Source organism: Apodemus sylvaticus, chromosome 4, assembly GCF_947179515.1.
Source record: "Apodemus sylvaticus chromosome 4, mApoSyl1.1, whole genome shotgun sequence".
Classification (NCBI taxonomy): Eukaryota; Metazoa; Chordata; class Mammalia; order Rodentia; family Muridae; genus Apodemus; species Apodemus sylvaticus.
In genome coordinates, this window is record NC_067475.1 from 27406753 (window position 1) to 27432976 (window position 26224).

General features: G+C 39.9%; 1 protein-coding gene across 13 annotated transcripts in view; it reads right to left on the reverse strand.

The window, feature by feature from the left end:
• Window positions 1-26224, reverse strand: part of Cenpe (centromere protein E) — a 62658-nt gene that overhangs the window by 19720 nt on the left and 16714 nt on the right. The window contains exons 14-38 of one of the 13 annotated variants that reach the window (XM_052179196.1): window positions 24936-25092; window positions 24078-24166; window positions 22452-22619; window positions 21985-22059; window positions 21657-21776; window positions 20843-20965; window positions 20482-20638; window positions 20081-20217; window positions 17950-18264; window positions 17556-17828; window positions 17298-17453; window positions 15943-16143; window positions 14719-14877; window positions 13509-13799; window positions 13236-13391; window positions 11291-11455; window positions 10801-11085; window positions 10296-10583; window positions 9692-9850; window positions 9237-9518; window positions 8197-8355; window positions 6547-6807; window positions 3699-3863; window positions 3209-3493; window positions 2540-2800 (exon numbers count right to left, since the gene is read on the reverse strand). In XM_052179196.1, coding sequence (XP_052035156.1) covers window positions 2540-2800; window positions 3209-3493; window positions 3699-3863; window positions 6547-6807; window positions 8197-8355; window positions 9237-9518; window positions 9692-9850; window positions 10296-10583; window positions 10801-11085; window positions 11291-11455; window positions 13236-13391; window positions 13509-13799; window positions 14719-14877; window positions 15943-16143; window positions 17298-17453; window positions 17556-17828; window positions 17950-18264; window positions 20081-20217; window positions 20482-20638; window positions 20843-20965; window positions 21657-21776; window positions 21985-22059; window positions 22452-22619; window positions 24078-24166; window positions 24936-25092 — 4887 coding nt within the window. Of the gene's footprint in view, window positions 1-2539; window positions 2801-3208; window positions 3494-3698; window positions 3864-6546; window positions 6808-8196; window positions 8356-9236; window positions 9519-9691; window positions 9851-10295; window positions 10584-10800; window positions 11086-11290; window positions 11456-13235; window positions 13392-13508; window positions 13800-14718; window positions 14878-15942; window positions 16144-17297; window positions 17454-17555; window positions 17829-17949; window positions 18265-20080; window positions 20236-20481; window positions 20639-20842; window positions 20966-21656; window positions 21777-21984; window positions 22060-22451; window positions 22620-24077; window positions 24167-24935; window positions 25093-26224 lie in introns of all 13 variants that reach the window. The other 12 variants (XM_052179194.1, XM_052179197.1, XM_052179195.1 and 9 more) reach the window with 12 other exon arrangements.

A 26224-nucleotide genomic window follows, 5' to 3' on the forward strand; every position in this document is an offset into this window, starting at 1 on the left:
AAAGAGCATCTCAGGTGCAGAAGATACCATAGAAAACATTGACACAACAGTCAAAGGAAATGCAAAAGCTCCTAACCCAAAACATCCAGGAAATCCAGGACACAATGAGAAGACCAAACCTAAGGATAATAGGTATAGAAGAGAGTGAACATTCCCAGCCTAAGGGACAGTAAATATCTTCAACAAAATCATAGAAGAAAACTTCCTGAACCTAAACAGAGAGATGCCCATGAACATACAAGAAGCCTACAGAATTCCAAATAGACTGAACCAGAAAAGAAATTCCTCCCAGCACATAATAATTAAACACCAAATGCACTGAACAAAGAATATTAAAAGCAGTAAGGGAAAAAGTCAAGTAACATATAAAGGCAGACCTATCAGAATTAAACCAGACTTCTCACCAGAGACGATGAAATCTAGAAGATCCTGGGCAGACCTCATACAGACCCTAAGAGAACACAAATGCCAGCCAAGACTACTATACCCAGCAACTCTCAATCATCATAGATGGAGGAACCAAGATATTCCATGACAAAACCAAATTTACACAATATCTGTCCACAAATCCAGCCCTACAAAAGATAATAGATGGAAAATGCCAACACAAGGAGAGAAACTAAAGCAAGAAAGTAATCTTTCAACCAAACAACAAACCCACAAACAGAATTCTACCTCTAACAACAAAAATAACAGGAAATAACACTTTTCCTTAATATCTCTTAATATGAAAATTAATATTACCAACATATCCTAATCAGTTGAAATTCAAAAATACAAAGAATTAGAAATTTGTTGGCTGTCACCCAGTGGTCTAATTTGGTAATTGGAGAAATACATCCAATATTGTACAATCCATATACACTTTGTTTGTTTGGACGGGACTGTGTCATGCTATGTACCACATAATGGTCTTGAAATCATGCTTCTCCTATCTCAGCCTCTCTATTAGTAGGATTGTTTATTTGATGTTTTTACACTATACTATGGTTTTCAGAACAGCTTACATATTTCAATATTATTTATAAAGCCAAAAGAAACATAGACAATTAACTTAGGCAGTGGCTTATAAGAGAACAACAGAGACTGAATTTTTTGCTTGGATTTTATAATTATTGTATCAAATTTGAAGAAGAGGACCTTATAAGTTACTCTTTTTCTGAGATGAATGCTTTTCAAAGTCATCACAGCCAATGAACCAGAATCTTACCCTCATCTAATGTGTCACCCTCTAAGAAGAACCATTGTTCATTGAAACAGTTGATGAATGACTTCATGGATAGACCATCTTAAAAACATATACCATTTCTTAAATGGATGTAACCTGTTCCCTGTGGGCTGAGAATGATGACAATCACTCACGTCAAATAGCTTTGACCATAGCAGGAAATCTGTACCCAAATAAGCATGCTTACAATTCATTCCTTTGCACAGCATAAATATCAGCTCTTGGCTTTAACTACTACGGAGGTAAAATCCTTTGGTGATGTGAGGAACATTGAAGTACAACCCTATTACAATGAACTACAATGTCCAAAAATTGTTCTTATTTTGGTTTGTATGACAGTAAGAGACAAGACCTTAAGCTCTACTAGAAACAAAACAAACAAACAAAAAAGATTTTATCTATGCTCATTTAATAGCATGTCCATCTTTTTATGATTGGTATAAATATAGTGTTGAATATAATAAAAAAAAGTTTTAGCCAATTTACAATGCCTGTAGGTAATGACCTATACTAATTTTAGTAGTTGCCTGGAAGTCTACTATGTGGAAATATAATGATTTATTACTCATGACCTTATTAGCAAGCTTTTGCTGTTATAAAAGTAATACAACTTTGATACATGTACACCTTGTGTGTACTTGATGAATTTATAACATTTGTGAGGTCAAAGGGAAGATATACTTATAACTACCATATTTATTATAACTTTACTATTAGTTTAAGATTGAATATAAACTTAAAAAAGAAAAAAATAAACTGTAAATTAAACAGTTATGGAAGGAAGACCGAGGGGGGGGGGATAACATTTGAAATGTAAACAAATAAAATGATTAATTAAAAAAAAAAAAAAAGAATTCCAACATATGGATGAAGCCCATTGCCTTGCAGTAGGATGTTAGGCTTGCTTCTAGATTTTGATAATCACAACTCACTCTACTCTCAACAAGTCTCTATTCTTGCCCAGAGAATACACTGGTGAGGTCAACTCTTGGAACTGATACTGCTAAACCAAATGTGTGGAATTATGGAATGCACAAAGAGACACTGAGGAGCTGGATGGAAAGATGCTGGCTCAGCAGTAGGGAACACTAGCTGTTACAAGAGATCCAACTCCCTATTCTAGCCATTGCAGGTACCAGAGGCAGGCAGGCAGGCAGGCAGGTAGGCAGGCAGACAGACAGACAGACAGACACACACACACACACACACACACACACACACACACACACACACACACACACACAGAGCAAGAGAGTGCACCTATGGATCCCGCATCTTCCAGAGTGGTGTCTACACAGGAAACACACTCACCTTAACCACAGCTTCCCTTAGGCTGTTCTTGAGCTGGTCTCTCTCTGTTCTGAGTGTCTCCTCAATTCTCTTTAGATCATCTCTTTCTTTTATGACAGATTTCATTTCTTCAAGGTTCTCATGAATCTTGTGAGCCAGATTTAAATTCTCCATCTCTATTTTACTCAGAGTTAAGCCCTGCTCCTTGAGCTGCTTCTGGGTTTCACTTGCATCTGCTTTTAACTTAAGAAGTTGAAGCTCACTTGCCTTAAGTTCTTCAACCTGAAGACAGAAATCATGTTAGGGTTCAGACTCTTTTAAAAGAAACCTTGATTTTTGATTTTTTTAGACTTAATTTTGTATTATTTTATGGTTTGGGGATTATTTTATGGTTAAGGGATTTTAGCCTACATGCTAGTCTATGTACCACATGGATAAAGGTGCCCATGGAAGTCTTCTGGAACCAGAGGTAAGACAGCTGTGAGCTGCCACATAGGCTGTGAAAATCAAACCAGCATCCTTTAAGAGGATTACTGAGCCATCTCTCCAGCTCAGAAAGCTTAATTCATTTTGATCGTTTTAGTGTGTGTGTGTGTGTGTGAGGTGCTCTCACACCTAAAAGAGGTGGCGCCCCAGCCACCTCAGCTCCACGCTCCACGCTGCTCCCCACATCAGCAGCCACAGACTCACCTTAGCGCCCATTTCCTTGATGCTCTCTTTCTGCCGCTCACTTTCCACATGAAGGGCCTCTTGTGTTCTTCTCAGCTCTTCTCTTTCCTTAATTAGAAGTTGTATTTCCTCTTGACTTTCCTCAAGTTGTTTACTCAAGTGGAGCCTGTCACTCTCCACACTCTGCAGGGCTGTGTCCTTGGCAAGGAGAAGAGCCCTGACTTGCTCTAGTTCATCCTTCCTCCCCTGAGCCTCACGAGTTTCTCTTAGATTAAGTTGTTCCTGCTTCTCACAGAGTTCTTGGACCTTCAACCAAGGATAAATACGTTTTCAGCACAACAAATACAGCTCCATTCTCATTCTCACACTCTCTCTCCCCCTCCCTCACCCTTCCTCCCCCCTCCCCTCAGGAAAATACAAACTAGGTTCCAACATAATTCAGTGTGTAACCACAGTCAAGTGAGCAGTGCCCTCCTCCAGTTCCCTTCCATGGCTTCTCGTCTTCATTTACCTTTACCTTTCTCTCTAGTTCAGCAGTGGTCGACTCCAGTTGTCCCCGCATACTTGACAGCTCAGCTTCCTTCTGGGAGAGGCTCATTATTAGAGTGTCAATTTTCTTCTCTTGGTCTTTCAGGCAACGATGAGCAAGGTTAAGTTCCTCTTCAGTTTCTAGATGCTTTAGTATTAGAATTATAAGATGTTTATTGAAATGTAACCATCATATTACAACTAAGTCCTTTAAAAAAAGATTTAGTCATAAGGAAAAGGTTTGCTTATAAAGATCTTGAGAAATACAGTGGGAAGAGGAAAGGCATCTGTGGCTTCTGAGCTGCTGTACTGCTCATGTCCTGCCTGGAGAACCTGAGGCAGGTACAGGAGCCCATCTTCCTCCCTTGGCCAGTACAGCACACTAACCCGAGGGGGGCAAGGGTGGCATGCACACCCTGGTGGTAACTAACAGTTCTGTAGTTAGAGTTAAGACCCACTCAACAAGAGGGAAATAACATCTGGTACTGCAAACTTAAGCAACTACTCAGGCCTAGTGATGTCACAGATCTTGGGGGATAATCTATAAACATATTTTTACTAACCAGCATAATCCCTAGCTACATTCTAAATATTTGCTTTTACTAACTTGAGCATTTCTTTCTTCTCTCTGCCTTTGCCCTGTTCCTCGGTTGTCCAACCTAACTCATTCATTAGTTTAGTAGACTCATGGTCCTTCCCTTCCACACAGTGGGGCTTTTCTGTTTCTGTAGACCTTCTTGCATCTTAAAGGAATTCCTAGACAATACATTTGATGACTAAATACAATAGATAGAATCAAATGGCTCACTAAGGAATAACTTTTCCAGGACTCCCATTCTCCAGTTAATATAGTTTTTATGTTTATGTACACAAACACACAGGAGAAACACATGATTTTTAGAGAAAGCCCGCTGACTGATGATTCTGGTTCATATTCTCACAAACATCTACACTAGAATTATTGTCACTAACTAAACTTACTAGAAAACCCAAGCACTGAATATCCATCCTTCCCAGGACTTTGGGCTGGAAAATTCAAAGTTCATTCTTATTTTTTTTTCCTGCATGACAAAAGCTCAGAACGGCTCTTCCTCCCATTTGTGGCCATTGTTTAGCTTGTTTATTCTAGCTGCAGCACCTAGAATATCTGCTGGATACAAACAAGTTAAGTCTGTGTGTAAGTTTGGACAGTCCCCACATGCACGAGACTCCCAAGCATCTAATGTTTCTGTCAACGCTGCACACAGACTTTCTATTTCACCCTTCAAACACGTATCCTGTTTAGCTCACTGTTTTCTTATTATTTCAAGGTTTTTGTGAACTTCCTTAATAAAATGTAAATTATGTTCACTACACTTTGTGTAGGCAAATTCCAGGCCTCAAACTGCTTCAAATGCTTAATTTCCTCTACTCTTAAAATAAACTTTACTGACATCTTCTTCCTCTTTAAGAAAATGAAGCTTTTCTTTCTTAAGTTCTTCCAACTTGATTGACATAATTGTAAAATAGAACAAAGAATTTCTTCAAAAAAAGGTAGTGCATACTTATATATATGTATGTATATACACACATACATACATACATACACCAGGTACCTTTATCTGAAACACTCACAATCAGTGTTTCAGCTTTTACAGTGTTTGCAGTCTTGACTTCAACACACTTAAACAAAAACCTACACTCAGTTAGAAATGAGCTCTACAGCATGCCTGGGTACAAGAGGGCCAGAGGACCCAGAGTCCATGCTCTGATCCTACCTTCCACTCAGTGCAGTGCTGTACTGCTAGGAGCCATCCTCACTTAGAACTCAATGCCAAGAACTCTCCATACCAGGAGCCATCCCCACCTGGCTCTCAATGCCAGGAGACCTTGATACCAGGAGTCATTCTCACTTAGATCTCCATGCCAGGAACTATTCCTATGTAAATCTCAAAACCCCCTCCTTTTGAAGTTCGTCTGTGGATAGGTTACCATAGCAACCCCTTTCCACTTTACCTCCTCATGACACCCTTTATCATGCCAGAATTCCAACAGCAATAACTAGCCTTACCCAGAAATTATGAGAAACTGTTTCTTAGAAATGATGTCAGCCCCCTGAGATTGTTTCCCCTTTACCTCTCCCAACCTTGTAAGCTTCCCTTTATATTGACTTGTGTAAAAATTAAAGTTTGACAGCTTGATCAGGATTAGACTTGCTGTCCGTCCCTCTTTTGTTTTGTCACCCCATCACCTTTCTTCTAGGTATCTCCGGGACCCTGTTGACTGTCCTGCCGGTTGGGACACTGTACCCATTGAATTCCAGGACTTGTGTTTTTCTCTGTCACTACCTTTTAAGGCCAGTACCACATAAATAATGCTAGGTTTTGGAATTTTAGAATTCCAAAATACGGATGAATCCCATATGCCTTGCAGTAGGATGTTTGGCTTGCTTCTAGATTTTGGTCACCACAAATCACTCTACTCTCAACAAGTTTCTATTCTTGCCCAAAAAGAGAATACACTGGTGAGGTCAACTCTTGGAACTGATACTGCTAAACCAAATGTATGGAATTATGGAATGCACAAAGAGACACTGAGGAGCTGGATGGAAAGATGCTGCCTCAGCAGTAGGGAACACTAGCTGTTACAAGAGATCCAACTCCCTATTCTAGCCATTGCAGGTACCAGAGGCAGGCAGATAGGCAGGCAGACAGACAGACAGACAGACACACACACACACACACACACACACACACACACACACACACACACACACACACACACAGAGCAAGAGAGTGCACCTATGGATCCCGCATCTTCCAGAGTGGTGTCTACACAGGAAGCACACTCACCTTAACCACAGCTTCCCTTAGGCTGTTCTTGAGCTGGTCTCTCTCTGTTCTGAGTGTCTCCTCAATTCTCTTTAGATCATCTCTTTCTTTTATGACAGATTTCATTTCTTCAAGGTTCTCATGAATCTTGTGAGCCAGATTTAAATTCTCCATCTCTATCTTACTCAGAGTTAAGCCCTGCTCCTTGAGCTGCTTCTGGGTTTCACTTGCATCTGCTTTTAACTTAAGAAGTTGAAGCTCACTTGCCTTAAGTTCTTCAACCTGAAGACAGAAATCATGTTAGGGTTCAGACTCTTTTAAAAGAAACCTTGATTTTTGATTTTTTTAAACTTAATTTTGTATTATTTTATGGTTTGGGGATTATTTTATGGTTAAGGGATTTTAGCCTACATGCTAGTCTATGTACCACATGGATAAAGGTGCCCATGGAAGTCTTCTGGAACCAGAGGTAAGACAGCTGTGAGCTGCCACATAGGCTGTGAAAATCAAACCAGCATCCTTTAAGAGGATTACTGAGCCATCTCTCCAGTTCAGAAAGCTTAATTCATTTTCGATTGTGTGTGCGGTGCTTTCTCTAAGGAGTGTCTGGAGCTGGAGGGCTAGGTTTTCAGCCACCTGACATGGATACTGAACACTGATCTCAGGTCTTCTGCAGGAGCAGTGCCCTTAGTGCTAAGCCTTCTCTCTAGGCCAGGCCAAGGACGTTTTAAAAGAAAGGTAAAGACTATTGTCCGCTGGGCGTGACCATGCTTGTCTTCAGGTCCACATGCACAGGGGTGGGCAGAGAAGCTTCTAACTGGACTCAGACAGTAACCATTCGTATCAATGTCTGCTAAAGGTATCCAGTTCTCATCCGAGGTGTAACACACACATAAAGTATACTAATCTAAATGCAGATCTTGGTTAACTCTTTGTTTCCCAGGCAGGGTTTCTCTGTGTAGCTCTGGCTGTCTTGACCTCAGAGATCTATCTGCATCTGTCTCTCTGTCTCTTTCTCTTCTTTTTAGAAAAAGAATTATTCATTTATTTATTTACTGTATATGAGTACACTGTATCTGTCTTCAGACACACCAGAAGAAGACATTAGTTCTCATTACAGATGGTTGTGAGCCACCATGTGGTTGCTGGGAATTGAACTCAGGACCTCTGGACGAACAGTTGGTGCTCTTAACCACTGAGCCATCTCTCCAGCTCTCTGCCTTTACCTTTCAAATGCTGGGATTAACAGTGTGCGCCAGTACTGCCCAGCTCACATATTCTACACCCCCACACCTCCCCCAACACCCCATGCTCCCTATAAAACCATAACCCAGACCAAACTAGACAGCATTTCTCTTACCCCACAAACAACTGTATGTCCTTTCCTCATCCCATGTCAGTTCTGTTTCCTTTTGAACTTAAGATGACAGTGTAGTAATCCATTTACCTGCTGGTATTTAGGTTGTTTTCCTTTTCCCACTATTGCAAATTAAGTTGTTATGGATATTCCTGTAGACTGTTTAGAAGAATTTTCTCTGGCCTTCTCTGTATACTCCCAAGGACCAGAAACCCCAGGCTTACAGTGAACACCGTCACACTGTTTCCCAGTGGCTGCATCTTTATATCCCCTAAGACTTTAATGCCTGAATAGATGAGATGCCCAATCAATACCTTTTCTTGTAATTTATTGTTTGTAGTTTCCAACTCCATTTTCATATCTGATACTTCCTTGGTCTTCTTAGACATAGTCTCCATGAGTATGTCAATCCTTTCTTGGTGCTCTTTCAGATTCATGTGAGCAATTCTTAGTTTTTCTTCCTTTTCCAGATCCTTAACCAAAAAATAGATCAGAACATTAAGTAGCATTTTAAAAAATAAGTGACATATATTCTTAGTAAAAATAATTGTGCTTTTACTTCTTTTTTGTTGTGGACCTGGGGATTGAACTCAGGACCACTGTACAAGCAAGCAGATGCTCTGCTACTGAGTGGTCCTATCAGTCTGCTTTTAGTTCTTTTAAAAAGTTTACCTTAAGTTGCCGCCGCTGCCACCCCCCAACCCCCACCAGCGTGTGTGTGGAGCTTCCTGTGATGTCAATGGACAGGTCTGTGGTGTCTAGTTGCCCTCCCCCTTTACACAGACAGGTTCCTGAGACAGCTCAGGTCATTGGGCTTGTGCAGCAAGCTTCACCTGATGAAGCCCATCACGGGTCCTGCTTTTACACCTTAGTAATCCTTCTTGTTAGAAACTCAGTCCTTTCCTTCCCATTTCCCCATACACCTTCTTGAAGAAGTCAACACACTGTACATAATTTACTTACCAAAGTGCTTCCTTCTTAATGTTTTTCTGAGTTGCAGAACCGGACACTGGGATCAATGGTTTTAAAGACTTGTGCGACATTTTGGCATATTGCTTGTACTTACCAGTTTCTTCCTAAGATACACGTAGGCTGCTTCTTATTTTTAACACCAACAATTATAGCCAAACAACTTTAGGGTCTACTTGTGTATATGTCTATGCATACACTCATATGTGTATACCTTTAACAACTGAATCAAGATGTATCTAGGATAAATTTCCATAAAGAAGTGCTGAATTCAGAAAGTGTAATAGCCAACTGCCCATCTAAGTGGCTAATATCCTCGTCACCAAGAGAGTCATTATTGCTAGGTGGTGATTCAGAGAGCTGCTAGGGCAGAACAGGAACTTACACTTGCTTCTGTTTCTCGAAGACTTTTCCTTAGTTTGTCTTGCTCTTCTCTGAGGGCTTCATCCATAATTTTCAGGTCATCATTTTCCTTAGTGACAAGTGTAATTTCTTTAAGGTTTTCATTAAGTTGTTGAGTCAATTTTAACTTTTCTATTTCTATGCTTTCCAGAGCTGAATTCTGGGCTTCGAGCTGCTTCTTCAGTTTCTCCATTTGATCCATAGTTTCTCTGAGATCAACTTTTACTTGAGAAAGCTGATGTTCTTTTTCCTGGAGTTCTTGGCTCTTAAGATAATCATAGAATAAGTTAGGGTGTTAGACATATGGACAAAAAAAATGCAAGCAGTCTTACAACTGAATCAGCAAATCTGTGCCTTCAAATTCAGACATGTTCACGGCCTATCTCATCATGGAGAAGCTCTGGTTAACCCCCCCCAGTTATTCAGACTAAAAAATACCTGGGCTTCTAAGACAGCATTTGTGAGCTTTAAGTCCCCTTGAGTGTGGGATATTTCATCTGTGTAGTCACACACCATCTTTCTGAGCTTGTTGATAGTTTCCTGGTGTTCTTGCAGATGCATATGTGCAACTCTTAGCTCTTCCTCTTTTTCCAAACCCTTAAAAATTAAAGAAGAAAGACACTGAAAGAAACACATTTCAAACAGAAAGAAGGTATTTAAAGGAAGGAAAAGTTCTCTTGCCCTTCCTCTCTAAGGCTGCCAGCTTTCCTCCCTTGAGTTGCTTCAGATGTGGGCAGAGGATCTCCATAAACAAACCACTGCCAGCCTATCTTCCCCAGGACAGGGCCCTTCTGTCAGTCAAGTCTATTGTGGTATCTAGAAGGCACAGCGGTCCATGATGCAAATACACTATGTTCATTTTATCAGGCACTGCTAATGCGCAGTGAATATCTAAAACTATCTCTGCACAAGTGTAAGAATGTGCACACTGTAAAATGCTGCATCCAAACTCTTCAGGACCAATTTTCCACTCCTGCCCACCCTGAATCCCAGTGGTCTTCAGGACATTAAGGTTGCACCATGCCAGAGAGATGGCGCTCACTTTAGTTACTGTTTCTTCAAGGCTCTTCTTCAGTTGGTCTCTCTCTCCCGTGAGGCGCTCCTTCACACTCCAAAGCTCAGCTCTTTCTTTTGCTATACATTTCATTTCCTCAAGGGTTTCATGAAGTCTTTGAGTCAAGTTTACATTCTGCATTTCTACCTTTTCCAAACTTGACTTCTGGGCCTCTAACCGCTCTTTCAAGAGGTCCACCTCACATCTATTTCCTTGAGTCTCATTAACAGTCTTCATCACAAGACATTCAGACTCTTTGTCTTGAAGTTCTTGGAGCTGAGAAAATATAACAAGTTAGGTCAGAGGTACACAGAAGTGGGGTTTTTAAGAAAAAGGAAGACATGTTCCTAAACCCAGGCAAAAGCTTTTACAATGACATTCAGATGCACATGAATACTTCTTAGTTCTCTTTTATCATCTCAGAAACCTAAGAGGTGGTGCCCCAGCCACCTCAGCTCCACACTGCTACCCACATCAGCAGCCACAGACTCACCTTAGCGCCCATTTCCTTGATGCTCTCTTTCTGCCGCTCACTTTCCACATGAAGGGCCTCTTGTGTTCTTCTCAGCTCTTCTCTTTCCTTAATTAGAAGTTGTATTTCCTCTTGACTTTCCTCAAGTTGTTTACTCAAGTGGAGCCTGTCACTCTCCACACTCTGCAGGGCTGTGTCCTTGGCAAGGAGAAGAGCCCTGACTTGCTCTAGTTCATCCTTCCTCCCCTGAGCCTCACGAGTTTCTCTTAGATTAAGTTGTTCCTGCTTCTCACAGAGTTCTTGGACCTTCAACCAAGGATAAATACGTTTTCAGCACAACAAATACAGCTCCATTCTCATTCTCACACTCTCTCTCCCCCTCCCTCACCCTTCCTCCCCCCTCCCCTCAGGAAAATACAAACTAGGTTCCAACATAATTCAGTGTGTAACCACAGTCAAGTGAGCAGTGCCCTCCTCCAGTTCCCTTCCATGGCTTCTCGTCTTCATTTACCTTTACCTTTCTCTCTAGTTCAGCAGTGGTCGACTCCAGTTGTCCCCGCATACTTGACAGCTCAGCTTCCTTCTGGGAGAGGCTCATTATTAGAGTGTCAATTTTCTTCTCTTGGTCTTTCAGGCAACGATGAGCAAGGTTAAGTTCCTCTTCAGTTTCTAGATGCTTTAGTATTAGAATTATAAGATGTTTATTGAAATGTAACCATCATATTACAACTAAGTCCTTTAAAAAAAGATTTAGTCATAAGGAAAAGGTTTGCTTATAAAGATCTTGAGAAATACAGTGGGAAGAGGAAAGGCATCTGTGGCTTCTGAGCTGCTGTACTGCTCATGTCCTGCCTGGAGAACCTGCTGTAGGCACAGGAGCCCATCCTCTTCACTTGGCCAGTACAGCACACTACCCTGAGGGGGCCAGGGGTGGCATGCACACCCTGGTGGTAACTAACAGTTTTCTAGTTAGACTTAAGACCCACTCAACAAGAGGGAAATAACATCTGGTACTGCAAACTTAAGCAACTACTCAGGCCTAGTGATGTCATAGATCTTGGCGGGATAATCTATAAACATATCTTTACTAACCAGAATAATCCCTAGCTACATTCTAAATATTTGCTTTTACTAACTTGAGCATTTCTTTCTTCTCTCTGCCTTTGCCCTGTTCCTTGGTTGTCCAACCTAACTCATTCATTAGTTTAGTAGACTCATGGTCCTTCCCATCCACACAGTGGGGCTTGGAATTCCACAGAAAGGAATTCCAAGACAAGTCTTTAGTGAGACAGCTGATCTCCCTGACTGTCTTCAACGTTCCTGATCAGGCCAACATTTTCTACATCTATGCCCTCTGTTGTTACTGAATGCACTGTTCTGGAATGTTCTTCCACTGGCTCAAGTTTATTCACCTTTTCTGCACCGTCCCTGGCTTCATTCACATCAGGAAGTCGCTCTTGGTCTCAAGCACTGGGATCTTGTAATATTAACAAAGCACAAGGTTACTATCTAGAGATTACATCTTTTAGATGGAAAGGGTCAGGAAACTTTTATCATCAATGACAGTGACCTTGACCCGTAGAGTCTTCCTTGGTACAAGCCTCTATGCACTTACCCTCAATCCTTTTAAACTCTACATAGCATCAGTATACCATAGTAGGTCAGCTTAGGCCCAAAGTGAACCAATCTTTATATATCATCAGGCTATTAACTCAGCTGGTTATAGGCTTAAATTCTAACTGGTTCCCAAACTATAAGGAAATAAAAGTTGTCATAGGTCTTTGTGAATATATGTAGTACATATAGCATACTTTATATATTGAATACACACACATACATACATACTTTCCCCATCTTTTGCTGAATCCAAATGCTACCTTCTAAGTTTTCTGTGTATGCACACTAACTCTCCATTCATCCTGGTTGCTAGAAGAACCATGTAAGTTTGCTTATTTCTACAGGCACTACATTAGAATTGAGGAATTGTTTAAACGTGTATACACATTGAGAAAAAGAAACATTTTATTGTACAAGTTTCAATGCTCGACAGGAAGTAGTTTTTAAAATTGGACTAGCCCATTAGCTCAATGTGGTCTTTCCCACAGCATTTACAATTACCTCATGTTGTTTTATTTGCCTGGTTGCTCACTTAGCACTATTTCCTTCTACTACAAGCAATATGGGTCTTTGTCCCTGTTACCACGGTTTTTCTTTTTTGAGACAGGGTCTTCCATAGCTCAGGTGAGCTTCAAACTTTCTGTGGCATCCAGGCTGGTCTTGAACTCCCAGCTCTCCTGCTTTACCCCCAAGTTCTCAGAGTGTAGGCTGCATTAGCCCACACTGTGTCTACCACAGTAGATAGCCGCTAAATTCTTATGTGGTGAATAAATTGTAACTGAGCATCGATTTTCCTTTCCAGGAGAAAGGACACAGAAGTGGCGAAGGACATGACATACCTCTCCCTGTAACTCAGGGTAGGATTTTGCTGTGTCCTGAGAGGTTGCTGCTTGAGCTTCCTTTTCAGAAATGCCTCTTCTTAGCTCTTTGATGATTTCTTGGTACTCTTTTAGATTTGCGTGGGCAATGTTTAGTTCTTCTTTTGTTTGTAGGCCCTTGGTCAGTTAAGTGAAATATAAAGAATTTTATAGTATTCACCCAATACTGCCTCCCGCTTTCCAGTTGAAGTTACTAAAGAACCATTTACCAGATAAAGAACTGATATTACTTACTGCAGCTTCTATTTCTCTTGCATGTTCTTTAAGTTGCTTTTTCTCTATTTCAAATGACTCCAGTAATTCTTTCAGATCGTTTCTTTCTTTGGTTATAGCTTTCATCTCCTCATAATTTTCATGAAGTTTCTGAGCTAACTCAAGTCTCTCTGTTTCCACACGCTTCAATGCCAATCCTTGGCTCCTGAATTCATTCTCTAAGCTCTCCACTTCAGTTGCCTCTGCCCGCATCTTACTCATAGCTTCTTGTGTACTAAGAAGTTGCTGTTGTGTCTCTTGGAGTTTCTGGTCCTTAGGAGGTACAATTATAGTTATCATGTTGCTGATATTTGGCCAGACTTTTATGTAGTACCATTAACAGAGCATTGTCTACCCCAGTGGAAATGGATAAGCAACAGCAGTCGTAAACCAGCTCTAAGATTAGACATTATGCTTATGGTGGGTTAAACAAGTCAAGACTATCTAGAAACTCAGAATGTAAACCTGTTTGGAAATGGGACTTTTACAGATATCATTAAGTAGCAAGGCTAGATTCTTCTGGATTATAGTGGAGTGGTGCAGTTCCAGGACAGCGCAGAGATACCAGATACCAGTCAAAGCAAAAAAGGGACTCTTCCCTAAGTCATCAAAAGGAATACCATTGACACTTCAACTTTTAAACTCAGATTCTGGGAGTTGGGGGCCAGCTTGGTCTGGGTAATAAGTTCCAGCACAGCCAGAGCTTCATAGTGAGACCCTGTCTCAAAGAACAGACTCACAATGAACAAACAGGAAGGAACGGTAACAGAATGCATTTCTGTCTTGTAAGTCACTTTATAGCAATTATGGTATAATCTTGGAAACTTACATGTCTGATCAGTGGAGCAAGGTGAAATTAAAAAATTAAACTAAAAAGCCAAAAGACTAGTTAAGTATACAGACACAGATTCCAAATAATCACAATCCCCATGATATAAATAAATAAATAAAATACATATATCATTTGTTTATTTAGAAACAGAGTCTGGTATCAGCTGATCAGCTGGTATCAGCGTTACAGAGATCCCCCTGCCTCAGCCTCCAAACTGAGTCAGCATGCCTAGCTTCCCATAACATATTTCAAACTGTTAGCATTCTCCAAGTTGGAGATATTGAAGATTAGAAGAATCAAAATTTATTAGCAAATGTGCAGTTAGATCACAGAGTCGGGAAGCCAGCACGGGGAGCTCACCTTGTCCTTTAGCTTCTCTTCCATTTCTGCCAGGCTCTCCTGCGCCCTGGAGAGCTCTTCTCTCTTCTCCTTGGCATGATCTTTTTCCTGTGCAGCTATCTCTTGATGCCTTTTAAGCTCATCTCTAAGAACTCTTAACTGTTCCTGGTTTTCAATACTCTAGAGTTTTAAAAAAAGTTCTACATTAGAATTTATAATATTAGCTTATCTTTAAAAAAAAATCAGGAATACTCAGAAATTACTTTTGACTCAAAAATGAAGAAATCCAAGTGCAAAGACAACTGTAAAGAGACGTCGGTCTCCTTTCAGTGGCCAAAGAGACTAAAATCATATTTTTTTCTGATGCTTTTATGACTGGATTCAAGCACTGATCAATGACCAGTGAGTTCAAAATGGTTCCCACTCTTTTCTGACAGACGTGAGTTAATTCATTATTAAGATCATACAGCAACATGCTTGTATATGAAGTTCAACAAAACATACCAAACTTAGCCAAATATACTTTCTGTTTGCATGCTAATTTTCATTTAGTTTGTTGATAAACTAGACAATTCTAAATATAGAAAATTAAAATAGCATAAAGTGTCAGCTGGCTACTGTAGCCACAGTGAATTTCCAAAATTAATTTCAACCCATACAGATTATAGGGCCTGGCAGATACAAAAACTGAGCCATGCATGGGAATACTGGAAAACATCAATGATTTAAAACAAAATTAAAAGCTATGCTAGCAAAAGAGAAACATTCAGGAACCTATTTATCAAAGGTTCCTATTTAACAAAGTATGTATACTGCCCATCATGTCTAATACAACGTTAAGAAAGTAAATCATTTAGGATGTTCAACGGCTAGTTTATGAAACATGTTCAATATCTTTTGTTACTAGGGAAAGGTAAATTAAAATAGGTACATTATCCAAAGAATGGCTAAAATTGAAAGTGTAAATAAATATAGAAAATGTTGGTAAGGAGAACTACCAGAATTCCGTTTGTTGATGGGAATATAGAATGGTAGAACTGATCTGGAAATCAATCTGGCGATACTTACCAGGGTGACATGTAACATCCAGTAGTTCTAACTTAGGCAGAGACATTTGTCAAAAGTCATATAACCATGTACTTCCATGATGTAGTTATTGTATACAGATTATACCTGAATAAAGTTATTAAAATCTAAAATAAACAGATAAAAATGTATAGCTAAGTGTAGAGAGCTAGATCCTACCATTTCAATATTTTCCTTTAGGTCCATCTTCAGTTGTTCCTTTTCTGCTCTAACACTTTCCAGTGTCTGTTGGAGTCCACTATTCTCCTGCATTAGAGAGTCTATTTTCCTCTGTTCCTCAGTTCCTTCATTGTCCTTACTACCAACGACCAATGTGTGGGCACTTTCAGCCAGCAGATTCTGTTCATCTATGTCATCCATCTAAAATAGGAATGCATTGAAGAATTTCTTAAGTAGTTAACTACTATTAGTAAAGTATCTATCGCTTATATTCTGTACAAAGTACTAGTCTCATATCAACACACGGAATCTCTTCTGCAACCATAGGAGGTGGGCATTATTGTTATCCCTATTTGGTAAATTCATTTATGTAAGATCATGCAGAGAGCATACAGCTAGCTTTGGGCTCCAGTGCTAGTATTCTTAGAACTGTTCACTGGCAAGAACTGCCAGGGTGGCAGCTCACATGGCAATTTTCATGTAAGTGAGGTTAAACTGACTCTATGGGCATTCATTTATTCAAACTGATTAGACAATCAGGACATATATGTATCTTGTCTATGTATCTTCCTTAAATATTTTCCAAGTTGAATGACCAGCATTTTGTGCTACAAAAGGGATGTTGAAGACATCATTTACTTCCCTGAGCGTTGACAGTTGGAATAAGAAAAAAATACTTTGTTCCAAAGTGGGGAGTGTGGGCTGGAGTCAGTGAGCTGGTCCTGGACTGATTGAGAGGAGAGGGAGGGAGCCGAGCTGAGCCCGCGGCACTCAACCTCTCTCTGCTTCCTGACTAGGAATGTGATGAGACCTCACACTCCTTAGGAAGCAGGTAAAGTGATACAGGAGTCTTGGTAAAATGAGGCCTTGGCAGCTACAGCAACAGGGTGGAGCAGCTTGACACTGTCTTAAAGGAGAATCTACTGTTAAAAGTAGGCTTCTGTAAAAGGTCCAGGCTTCTACTGATTGATAGATCCTTTATTATCTTGTCCCTATTCAACTCTCCTGTGTCTTCTAGTCTCAAATTCTGTCTTCCTATCCACTGAGAGTTTTTACAAATACTTTTAAAGCTTGCTGTTAGCTCAGGTTTTCATATCAATCGTATTTTTTCCTGGAAATATTTTGTTATCCTAATTTCTTGTATTTTCTGCTCCCCCATTTCCATCCTTCATTTGGGTATTGACCTACTTAGGTTTCTGTTGCTGTGAAGAAACACTGATCAGGGGCAGCCTGGGGAGTTAATCTCATGTTACAGGTTACGGTCCATCCCTGGGTGGGGGAAACCCGAGCAAGAGTGTATCTGCGGTTAAAAGCAGAAGCGATGGAGCCCACAGTCATGGGCTGTTCTTTCTTACCTTTGCCTGAGCTTCATCTCTAGCTCCTCCACTGGCCTTTGTATGCAAATTACCGGGCATTTCCTCAGCAGCTTTCTTTTTCAGTGTGTTAATTGTTTCTTGGTGTTGTTTCAAAGACTCGAGAGCATTTAATAACTGTTCTTGAGTATCTATGTTCTTTTAAGAGACAAAGGAAACCATTTCATGAGGACGTGTGTGTTACAGTTACCACTTGATCACACAGGAGCCTTCCCACAGTTCTCACCACCTGAACCGTACCATGTTCACGGTGTCCTGAATGTCACTTTTGAGTTGGTCCCTCTCAGTCTGCAGGCTCTTCTGGAGCTGCTGCAGGTCTTTCTTTTCTTGGGTTAAGGCTTGCACTTCCTCCAAGGTTTGCCGCAGCTGCTCCGTGAGTAGGGCTTTCTCCTTCTCTACAGACTGCAGGCTGGAGTCTCTGCTCTCCAGCTCCTCTCTCAGCTCCTCCATTTTAGTCAGCCTTTCTTGAGCCTCGACTGTTTTCTGCTCAAGCTCTTGAGTCTTGTGAGAAAGCTTCCAAGAAAAAGTGTGATAGAGTCAAACAGCTGTATCCCACACAGAGACAGAGACACACACAGGCAGGCAGAATGCAAGGGAGGAAAGTCTGATCCCCTTGTCAAGAGCTTGTACCAACCTCGGCCCTCATGGAATCCAAACTTAAAGCCAGGCGCTCTGCTTCTTGGGAGAGAGTTGCCATCTCCTGCTTCGCCCTCTCGCTCTCCTCCAGGGCCCCCTCATGCCTGCGCTCCAGCTCCGTGTGTAGGCTCCTCAGGGCCTGCCATTCCTCCTCACTGCCCCTCTGACTCAGCCGGGAAGCCGCAAGGTCATCTTTAGTGTTTCCAATCTCCTCAAGTAAACCTTGAATTCTACTGTCTTTATGAGCTATTTCAGAAAACAATTTTTCTCTTTCTGTTGTTATTACACAGAGCTCTTCAGATTTCTCATGCAGCTAGGGAAGAGAAGTAAAATTTAGGGCTGTTAACAAAGATGATAGATACCATGAAGCAAGTTTCAGGAAAATTTTAAATGAAGTGAAAATTTGATTAAGGGAGGGTGGGTATTTTTTCATTTGCAGCTCTGAGAATGGAACTCAGAGCACTGCACACTAGGTAACCATTGAGCTGTCTACCGCAGACAGCAGTGCTCGTGCCATGAACGCTTCACTTACAATGTATAAACCCATCTTTATTGCCTCTTCATATCTTTGGGATCCAGTTAAAAGAATGAATACACAGAAAAAGCGTCAGTAGGAACAACTGACTGAGATTAACTATCAGGTAACTATTTCCTTAGCTTTGCTTTCAAAGTTCGTTCTTTCTTTGTTTTAGACGGGCATTCTCTGGGTAACCTTGGATATCCGGGAACTTACTCTGTAGACCAGACTGGCCTTGAAATCACAAAAGTCTGCCTGCCTCTGCCTCCTGAGTGCTGGATATTTTCTAATATGACCATGTGGCTGGTACTTTATAGGATCCTCAACATCTGACTTACTCACCCTAACAAAAGTTAGTGATTGCAATTCAAATTTCTAAAAATTTAGTCTATGGATAAATTATGCTTTTAAAAATTATTTCAGAAGCATCATTTAAATAATTAAATAATCCACAACAGATTTATGGGTAGTTTAATCACTTTGAAAGGGAACTGAGAGAGCTACAAAGCCCACAAAAAGAGGAGCAGCAGCCCAGCCCTGGCTTAGGAGGCAGGTCTGTTGTGTTCAGTGACAGGTTGACAGCTGTTTTATGGGACTTGAAAATAGAATCTGCTGTTCTTCTCATGTACTAAGCAGTGAAGGGACTTAGTTGTTAAACATTTATAGTAGTGGTTCCCAACCTTTCCTAATTCTGTAACCCTGTAATATAGCTCATGTGTAAAGACCCCTCCAACCATAAGATTATTTTTGTTTCTACTTCATAACTGTAATTTTGTTACTGTTATGAATCATAATGCACATATGTGACATGTAGATTGTCTAAGGTGAGTCCTGTGAAAGGGTTGGCTGACCCCCAAAGGGTCTGTGAAAGAGCCATTGGCTTAACAGTATAAATGAAATAATTGGCATATTCTTTAGCAAGATGTTTGCAATATAGTAAGCACTCAAATTCTTGGCACTTTTCATTTCTTTTAAAAAGGTAGAGAGAGAAAGAAGCCGACAGGCCATGAGTTTGCAGGCTCATTTACTGATCTGGAAAACTTGTAGTGTCTCCAGAAACGGTCATTGTTAACTGTCAACCTGCTATTGTTTGAGATTTATTTATTACATGTTTGGGTGTTTTGCCTGCATGTATGTCTATGCACCGTGTACTGCAGTGTCCATGGAAAGCCAGAAAAAGGCTTCAAATGTCCTTGGAACTGGAGTTAACAGGAGTTGTTAGTTGTGATGTTACACTGCGAACTTAACAATCTTTCCATCCCTTCCTTCTGATGTTCCCTGAGCCCTGGGAAGGCATATAAAATTATGTCCCATGTACAGCTAAGCATGCCGCAGACATTTGTTTACTTGCATTACAGTTTGCTATGTAGACCCAGGCCTGTCCCTTGAATGCTGAGACCATGGGCATGAAGGTATCTCCAAATCTCTCTGATCTTCTACATTCTTTTTTCTTCCACACAGTGCTATGACTTAGTACCAACAAGTGGGGCAAAGACTAAGCTAAAGCCGTTTAAATCTGAAGAGCAAGCGTAGGCCCCTAAGGGCAGTGAGCAGAACTCCTCCCCTTCCCATGGCGAGCCCGCCCAGTTACAGCGCCTCTCATCTGGCTCACCTCTCTCCTCAGCATTTCCACCTCGGACGGTAAAGATTTCAACTCCGACAGCAAGGTAACTTCTTTTTGCAAAGTTTCTTTTTCTTGAACTTCTTTATTTAGTTCTTTTTGGAGATCAGTAATCCTTTTTTCCAATTCTAAATTAGAGGATAAACCTATGTTGACAAAAATGAGCTAATTTTTAATAGATTTTAAACAACTTTTCTCAAGTCATGTCTACAGCATTTGAAAAAATATTTTTAAACCTTATTATGGTACCCATAGAAATCTTTGTGAACACCAAAGATATATAAAGTGAACATTAAACTCAGAACTTAGCAGTCACTTGATTTTGGGACTGTTCTCAAGTCCTTTAGGTAAGTTTTTAGGTCAGCGTGCAGATGTCTGAGTTCGTGTAATACCTTTGCCGTCTACCAGGGCGCTGAGTTTTGATATTTCTTGAAAAGCCAACTGTAATTCCTTATCCAGATCAGTTTTCATTTTCTTTTTTGCTTCCAGTTGGTGTTGATACATCTGAATGTCATTTTCCATTTGCTTACAAGAATTTGAAAGTTCATTCTATTGGAAAAACATTAAAAATTGGCAACACTGTACTGATTTACAGTACTATAGAACTATAATACGATAGTACTATACTATATTCAGTATAGAATATGTACTATAGTGCAGTACTATATTCAGTATATGTATAGTATATATACTATAGTACTGTACTATATAGTACTACAACTCTATCATCAGAAATTCTGAAAAGTTACCTACAATTTTCTCCTTCAGCTCCATATTTTCACTTCTAAGGAAGGATGCCTCTCTCTTGGCGTCAAGGGCTACTATGTCCAAATCAGATAGAGTGCGCATTGCCTGTTTCAGGTCTTCAGTGGCGTCCTAGGCAGACAACAAAAGGGATACTTAGGAGACCCAGGTTTGGTAGCTTTGCAAAATATTCTGGAGAACACAGACAAATGTTATTCCTAGATGATCAAATGTGAAGCTATGCTACTAATCAAACAAATAAAATTAGAATTCTGGCCATACTTTCCTATATCATAACAACACATCCGGACATATAAGAACACATCTTCCATATTAAGAAGCTGGTTAGTGTTTGTTAGAAAACGTAAGCCACATGCTTTTAATCCCAGACCTTGGGGGACACAGGCAGGTGGATGTCTGTGAGTTAAAAGGCAAGCTATCCAACACACCGAATTTCAAGCCAGCCAGAGCTATACAGTGAGAGCCTGTTTCAAACCAATTAACCAACTAACTCACCTACCTATCAGTCAACAATCAATCAATCCACTAACCAACCTAACCAATCAATCCACCTGCCAACTTAGAGGAAAAAAACCCATAAAACTATAGAACAACTACTTCAACTCTCTTAGTAAAATGTAGACGACACTAAGAGTTCATTAATCAAAGAAAGAATTATGCTTATATTAAATATATTTAAGCTGATTATAACCAAGCCTGGTGCATTGCTGGCTCTAAAATATAACCATTTGCTAGGATGGTTATAATCATATACTAGAAATGCCCAATCAATCACACAACAAAAAAAACCCCTAGATTTTACCGATGAGTATGACACGTCTATCTTCATCTTTTCTGACTTCTGGGCATCTATGTATTCTTGCAGGTTCTTAATCTGGTCCTCTTTTTCTTTAAGAAGCTCCACTTTTGAACTTAGTTCATTCTAAAAAAAAAATCAAAGAAGAGCGAAACTCAATTTAATATACAATTTGAATTTAAAATGACAAAAAAATACTTGTATTTAATATTTTAAATTGATTAAAATTTACTAGTATTTGAAATATAATTCCTCTATTTTCTGTAGTCATGTTTAATTACATGCATTTTAAGTTGTAGTTACTTGTAAGACAAATACTAAGACAAATGTTTACCTCAAGATCTTGATTATATTCTTCTGCATGTTTAATTAAATTCTTTAAGTTGGAAACTTCATGCATTAGTTGCATCTGTGAGAGCAAGTGAAGTGGAAACATCAAACCAATTATTAACACAGAAACAAAAACCAAAACTAAACAAACCAAAAAACCCTGATGCCTCCGTGGGCAGCCGCACTCATAACATACACATACCTAATAAACACACACTGACACACACCTACATGTAGTAAATAATAACACGATAGTAAAACAATCCAAGAAGCACCATCTAAACAAACCCCAAACCCACAAAAATAAGTTCCAAGTGCAAGAGAAAACAAATCTGGCTATTTTAAAAAGAATTTAATTACTTCTTGTTCAAATTCTCTAAGTTGTTTACATGCATGAAAACAAGCAGAACCTCAATCTTAGAATGACACTTTGACAGACATGTTTTCAGTCAGTACCTCTGTTTCTCTTACCTCTTGATCTTTTTCTTCTTTCTGTTCTAGAAACTCAAATTCCTCTAACTCATTTTTTTCTTTTAATTTCAATTTCAAGTCTTCATTTTCTCTTCTTAACTGTTCATAGTCTAATACGAGATCATTATATTGGGCATTAAGTGAGTTCAACTCACTTTCTACGTTTTCCTATTACAAACAGAAACAAAATTTCCAATCAGAGGAAAATGCAGATATAACTTTTAATTGCTTATTTAACTAAAATGCAGACTAACTGAAAGTCAGCTCAACTTTGCCCCAGTTGATATAAGCTGTTGTGGGCTTTAACATCTGTGTACTATCCCTAACGTGAAACAGGCAGGTCAACTGGAGATCAGGAAGTAATACATCTGCCTGTGTGAGACAGGGAAAAGCCAATTAGCTGTGAAAAGACAACACCGAGAAGTCCACCTGACCGACAGCAGCCCTTCATCCGCCTGCTTGTCTCACTTGTTTCTAAGAGGACTGTAAAAGAAACAGGCACGTCCTGGACTAACTTCTAAGCTCCCGGTGGTTTCCACATTTACCCATGCTACCCCTAGAGAAGCTCATTTCTGTTTTCTATGCTACTTTGATAAAAACTATAACAGAGGTGGAAAATAGCGTACTATAGGATTTTTAGTTATTTTTGTTGTTTTTGTTATTTTTTGAGTCAATTTTTAACAATTTAAAGGTGTCTGAGTACTTTGGCAGCCCATATGTAAGTGCGTGTTGCCTGTGCCTGTGGAGGTCAGAGCTGGCTTCCCTGGAACTGGAGTTACAGACAGCTGCCACGTGGGTGCTGGGGCTGAGCCTGGGTCCTCTGTAAAAGCAGTCAGTGCTCTTAACTGCTGAGTCATCACTCCAAACCCCTCTACACATTGTTTTATGTAACAAATCCTAGAGGGTGTGTGGAACACAGACACTGCTGTGGTTGTCATCAAATTAGTAGTTGTCAGAGCTACAGGAAGCACTGATGCTGTATCCAAAATAAAAGCAAAAACTTCTTTACTACGCATTTAGACGACTTTACTGTATACTTGAGAATCTTGTCACTTTTAAATCTGTCTTACCCTCAAGGAATTTCTCAAAATATAAAACTTAAAACTATTTACAGATCCTAAGATTTGATAGTAAGAGTTGTAAGCAGGTTCCCACCTATCAGCCCACAGCTGCTTTACAGAACACTTGGTCTAGCTCTAGATATCTCATAGCTGTCGACTGGATATAAAATGACAACAGCCTTCTCTATGATCAAATTTGTCTCTGGTATTAAGTCAGGCAGGGTTAACAATGTTAATCACTGTTAACAATGATATAATTGTTATGTATATCATTGTTATAAAGCAGCAAATCTAGCGAGAAATCTACTGCAGTGGCTGAAGAGATGGCTCAGAGAATGCACGCTACTCCCCAGTGACCCCGGGTTCTGCTCCCAACACTCAAGTGGCAGCTTAAAAGCACCTGTAATTCTGGTTCCAGAGGATGCGAGATCCTCTGCTGAGTCTGCAAGCACCAGACTTGCCATGCTACATGTAAATATGCACACACACGTAATATAAAATTCTTAAAGAAAAAACAAAAAAGCCCCAAATAGGCCCAAGAGCAGACGCTCTCTGTCACTGTTACCTCGCTTAGGAGCACGGAGGCCGAGCTCCACTCGTCCTCAGGCAACGGCTCCAGAGTGTTACTGAACACTTCAGACTCCCAAGACAGTGCTGGAAGTAGAAAAGATGCATGTCATGAACAGATTTACTGCACGTTTTGCTAAAAATAAAAATGAGATTAAATAAGAATTCTGACCAGATGTAAGCTCAAATTAACTTATACTCAGGTATGAATGCCAAGAACATGCTGACAACAGATGTGATCATGGATCATATTATTGTATGAATTAAGAAAGTTAGTTGGAATTTGTGATAAAATAAAGATCTTTGAAACAATATAGATAAAAATGTCAAATTCTACACCTGAAATTTGACCATTATCAGTACATTAAAATGTCCCTAAAGATGGCTATAATGCTGGAGATATAATTTTGAAACACTGTCCTATATAACTGACATAAGTAACAGTCTGAAAACTAGAATAAACTAAGCTGGATGTTATGCAAAGACTGGAGCGTTTTAACAGGACATAAGAGCAAAAATAACCCCAGACTCTTGACTTGTATGCTTACACTACACTACACCCTATTATTTTTGTTTTTGACAGGGTCTTACTATAACTCAGCCTAGCTCTGAACTGCTGGCAGTCCTGCCTGAGTCTCTCAAGTGCTGATCTTACAAACAGAAGGCACTGCACTTGACTTACAATGCATCATCCTTAAGAGATTCAGAATGACCAGTCTTGTGAATGCTCACCACTGTGGCCACATCTGACATACATGCTTTATTGAACCCCGTGTTTTAGTGCCACTAGGGTCTGTTTACAGAAACAGACCTATGATGTCACGTGGCTCCTCTTAAACAGGAAACCCACACTCACCGCTCTCTCCCAACTTCATGATAGAATTCTCTCTCAAAGAAGTCACAGAAGTTTTACGTTTTCTTGTTGTTATGTTCGTTGGGATTTTAAATTCCTTTTCATAGTTTGAATCCTTCATTTTGCCATAGCACCAAGTAACTCTTCGTTTCTTTTTAATCTTAAACAACAACAACAACAACAACAAAAAACTAAACAAATCAAAATACTTTCAAACAGACCTAAAGTCAGACAAAATAAAACAAGGAAATTAGTTCTTATTTTTTTGTATTTTTACTTATTTTAGACACCTTGGCAGAAATCTTAAATCTGCTTTATTTGAGGATTCTAAGAGAACACACGGAACTCAAGCTCACGCTTACACTGTATAGGCTCTGGGTTAAATTCCAGGAGCCTAAACAAGAAATAAATTTAAGAGCGTTTGTTAATTTGTCAGGACTAGTACTGATTCTAAAATTAAGTTCATCTCTTTCCTCCTAGGCAGACCGTGCCCCTCTGTCATATCTGACAGTCCACCGGGCTCTGTAAAGCAGTTTTCATCCTTACCACATAACCTAGATTGCTCTAGCAAACAAGTCACTGCTTTACTGTTTCTACCACCAAGGGACAAACCCCAAAATATCTACATCCTGTTTAGTTTATCTCTCAATTATTTCCCTAATTTGTCCAGTTTGCTCCCCTACCAGAGTCATAGTTCTCAAGTCGTCAGCTTATCTGATAGAGATACAGACAGTAGCTACACCTTTCTAAACTGCAATTTTGATGTCACCTGCAAAGCTCTGTTGTCCTCAGCACATTCAAGTTCCTCAGTGTGCTTTGCTATGCCCTGGCCACTGTGCATTAAGGTCCAAGTACATCTACCTTGCACTGGCACTCTTTGTATCAGTCCCTCTAAGCTTTTGGTCATGTACACTTCCTCTTGAAGCATCTTCCATTGAGCTGTTTCCTAGTCATCTCTTGTTCATCAATAGCTCTTCAGTGTCTACACATCTTCTAGTGACTTACACAACATGCCTACTGATGATTATATAGATGATTTACATTAGGATTTTCAAAGTGCCGTTACCCACATTCATGAGACTTGATAGCAAGGTCTCCTTCAGGTAAGGTCAATAGTAACTGATGGAACTGAGATGAAATGTTCAACTGGTCTGGCTTTAAGGATACCTTCCAAATGAAAATACTCCCTCATGTCTACTGGACACAGAGAAACCAACCCCAGGAAAAACAAATTGATTTATTTTGTCCATTAGTTTTCCTGAGGAAGTATTACAGTTAATTAAATAAACCCT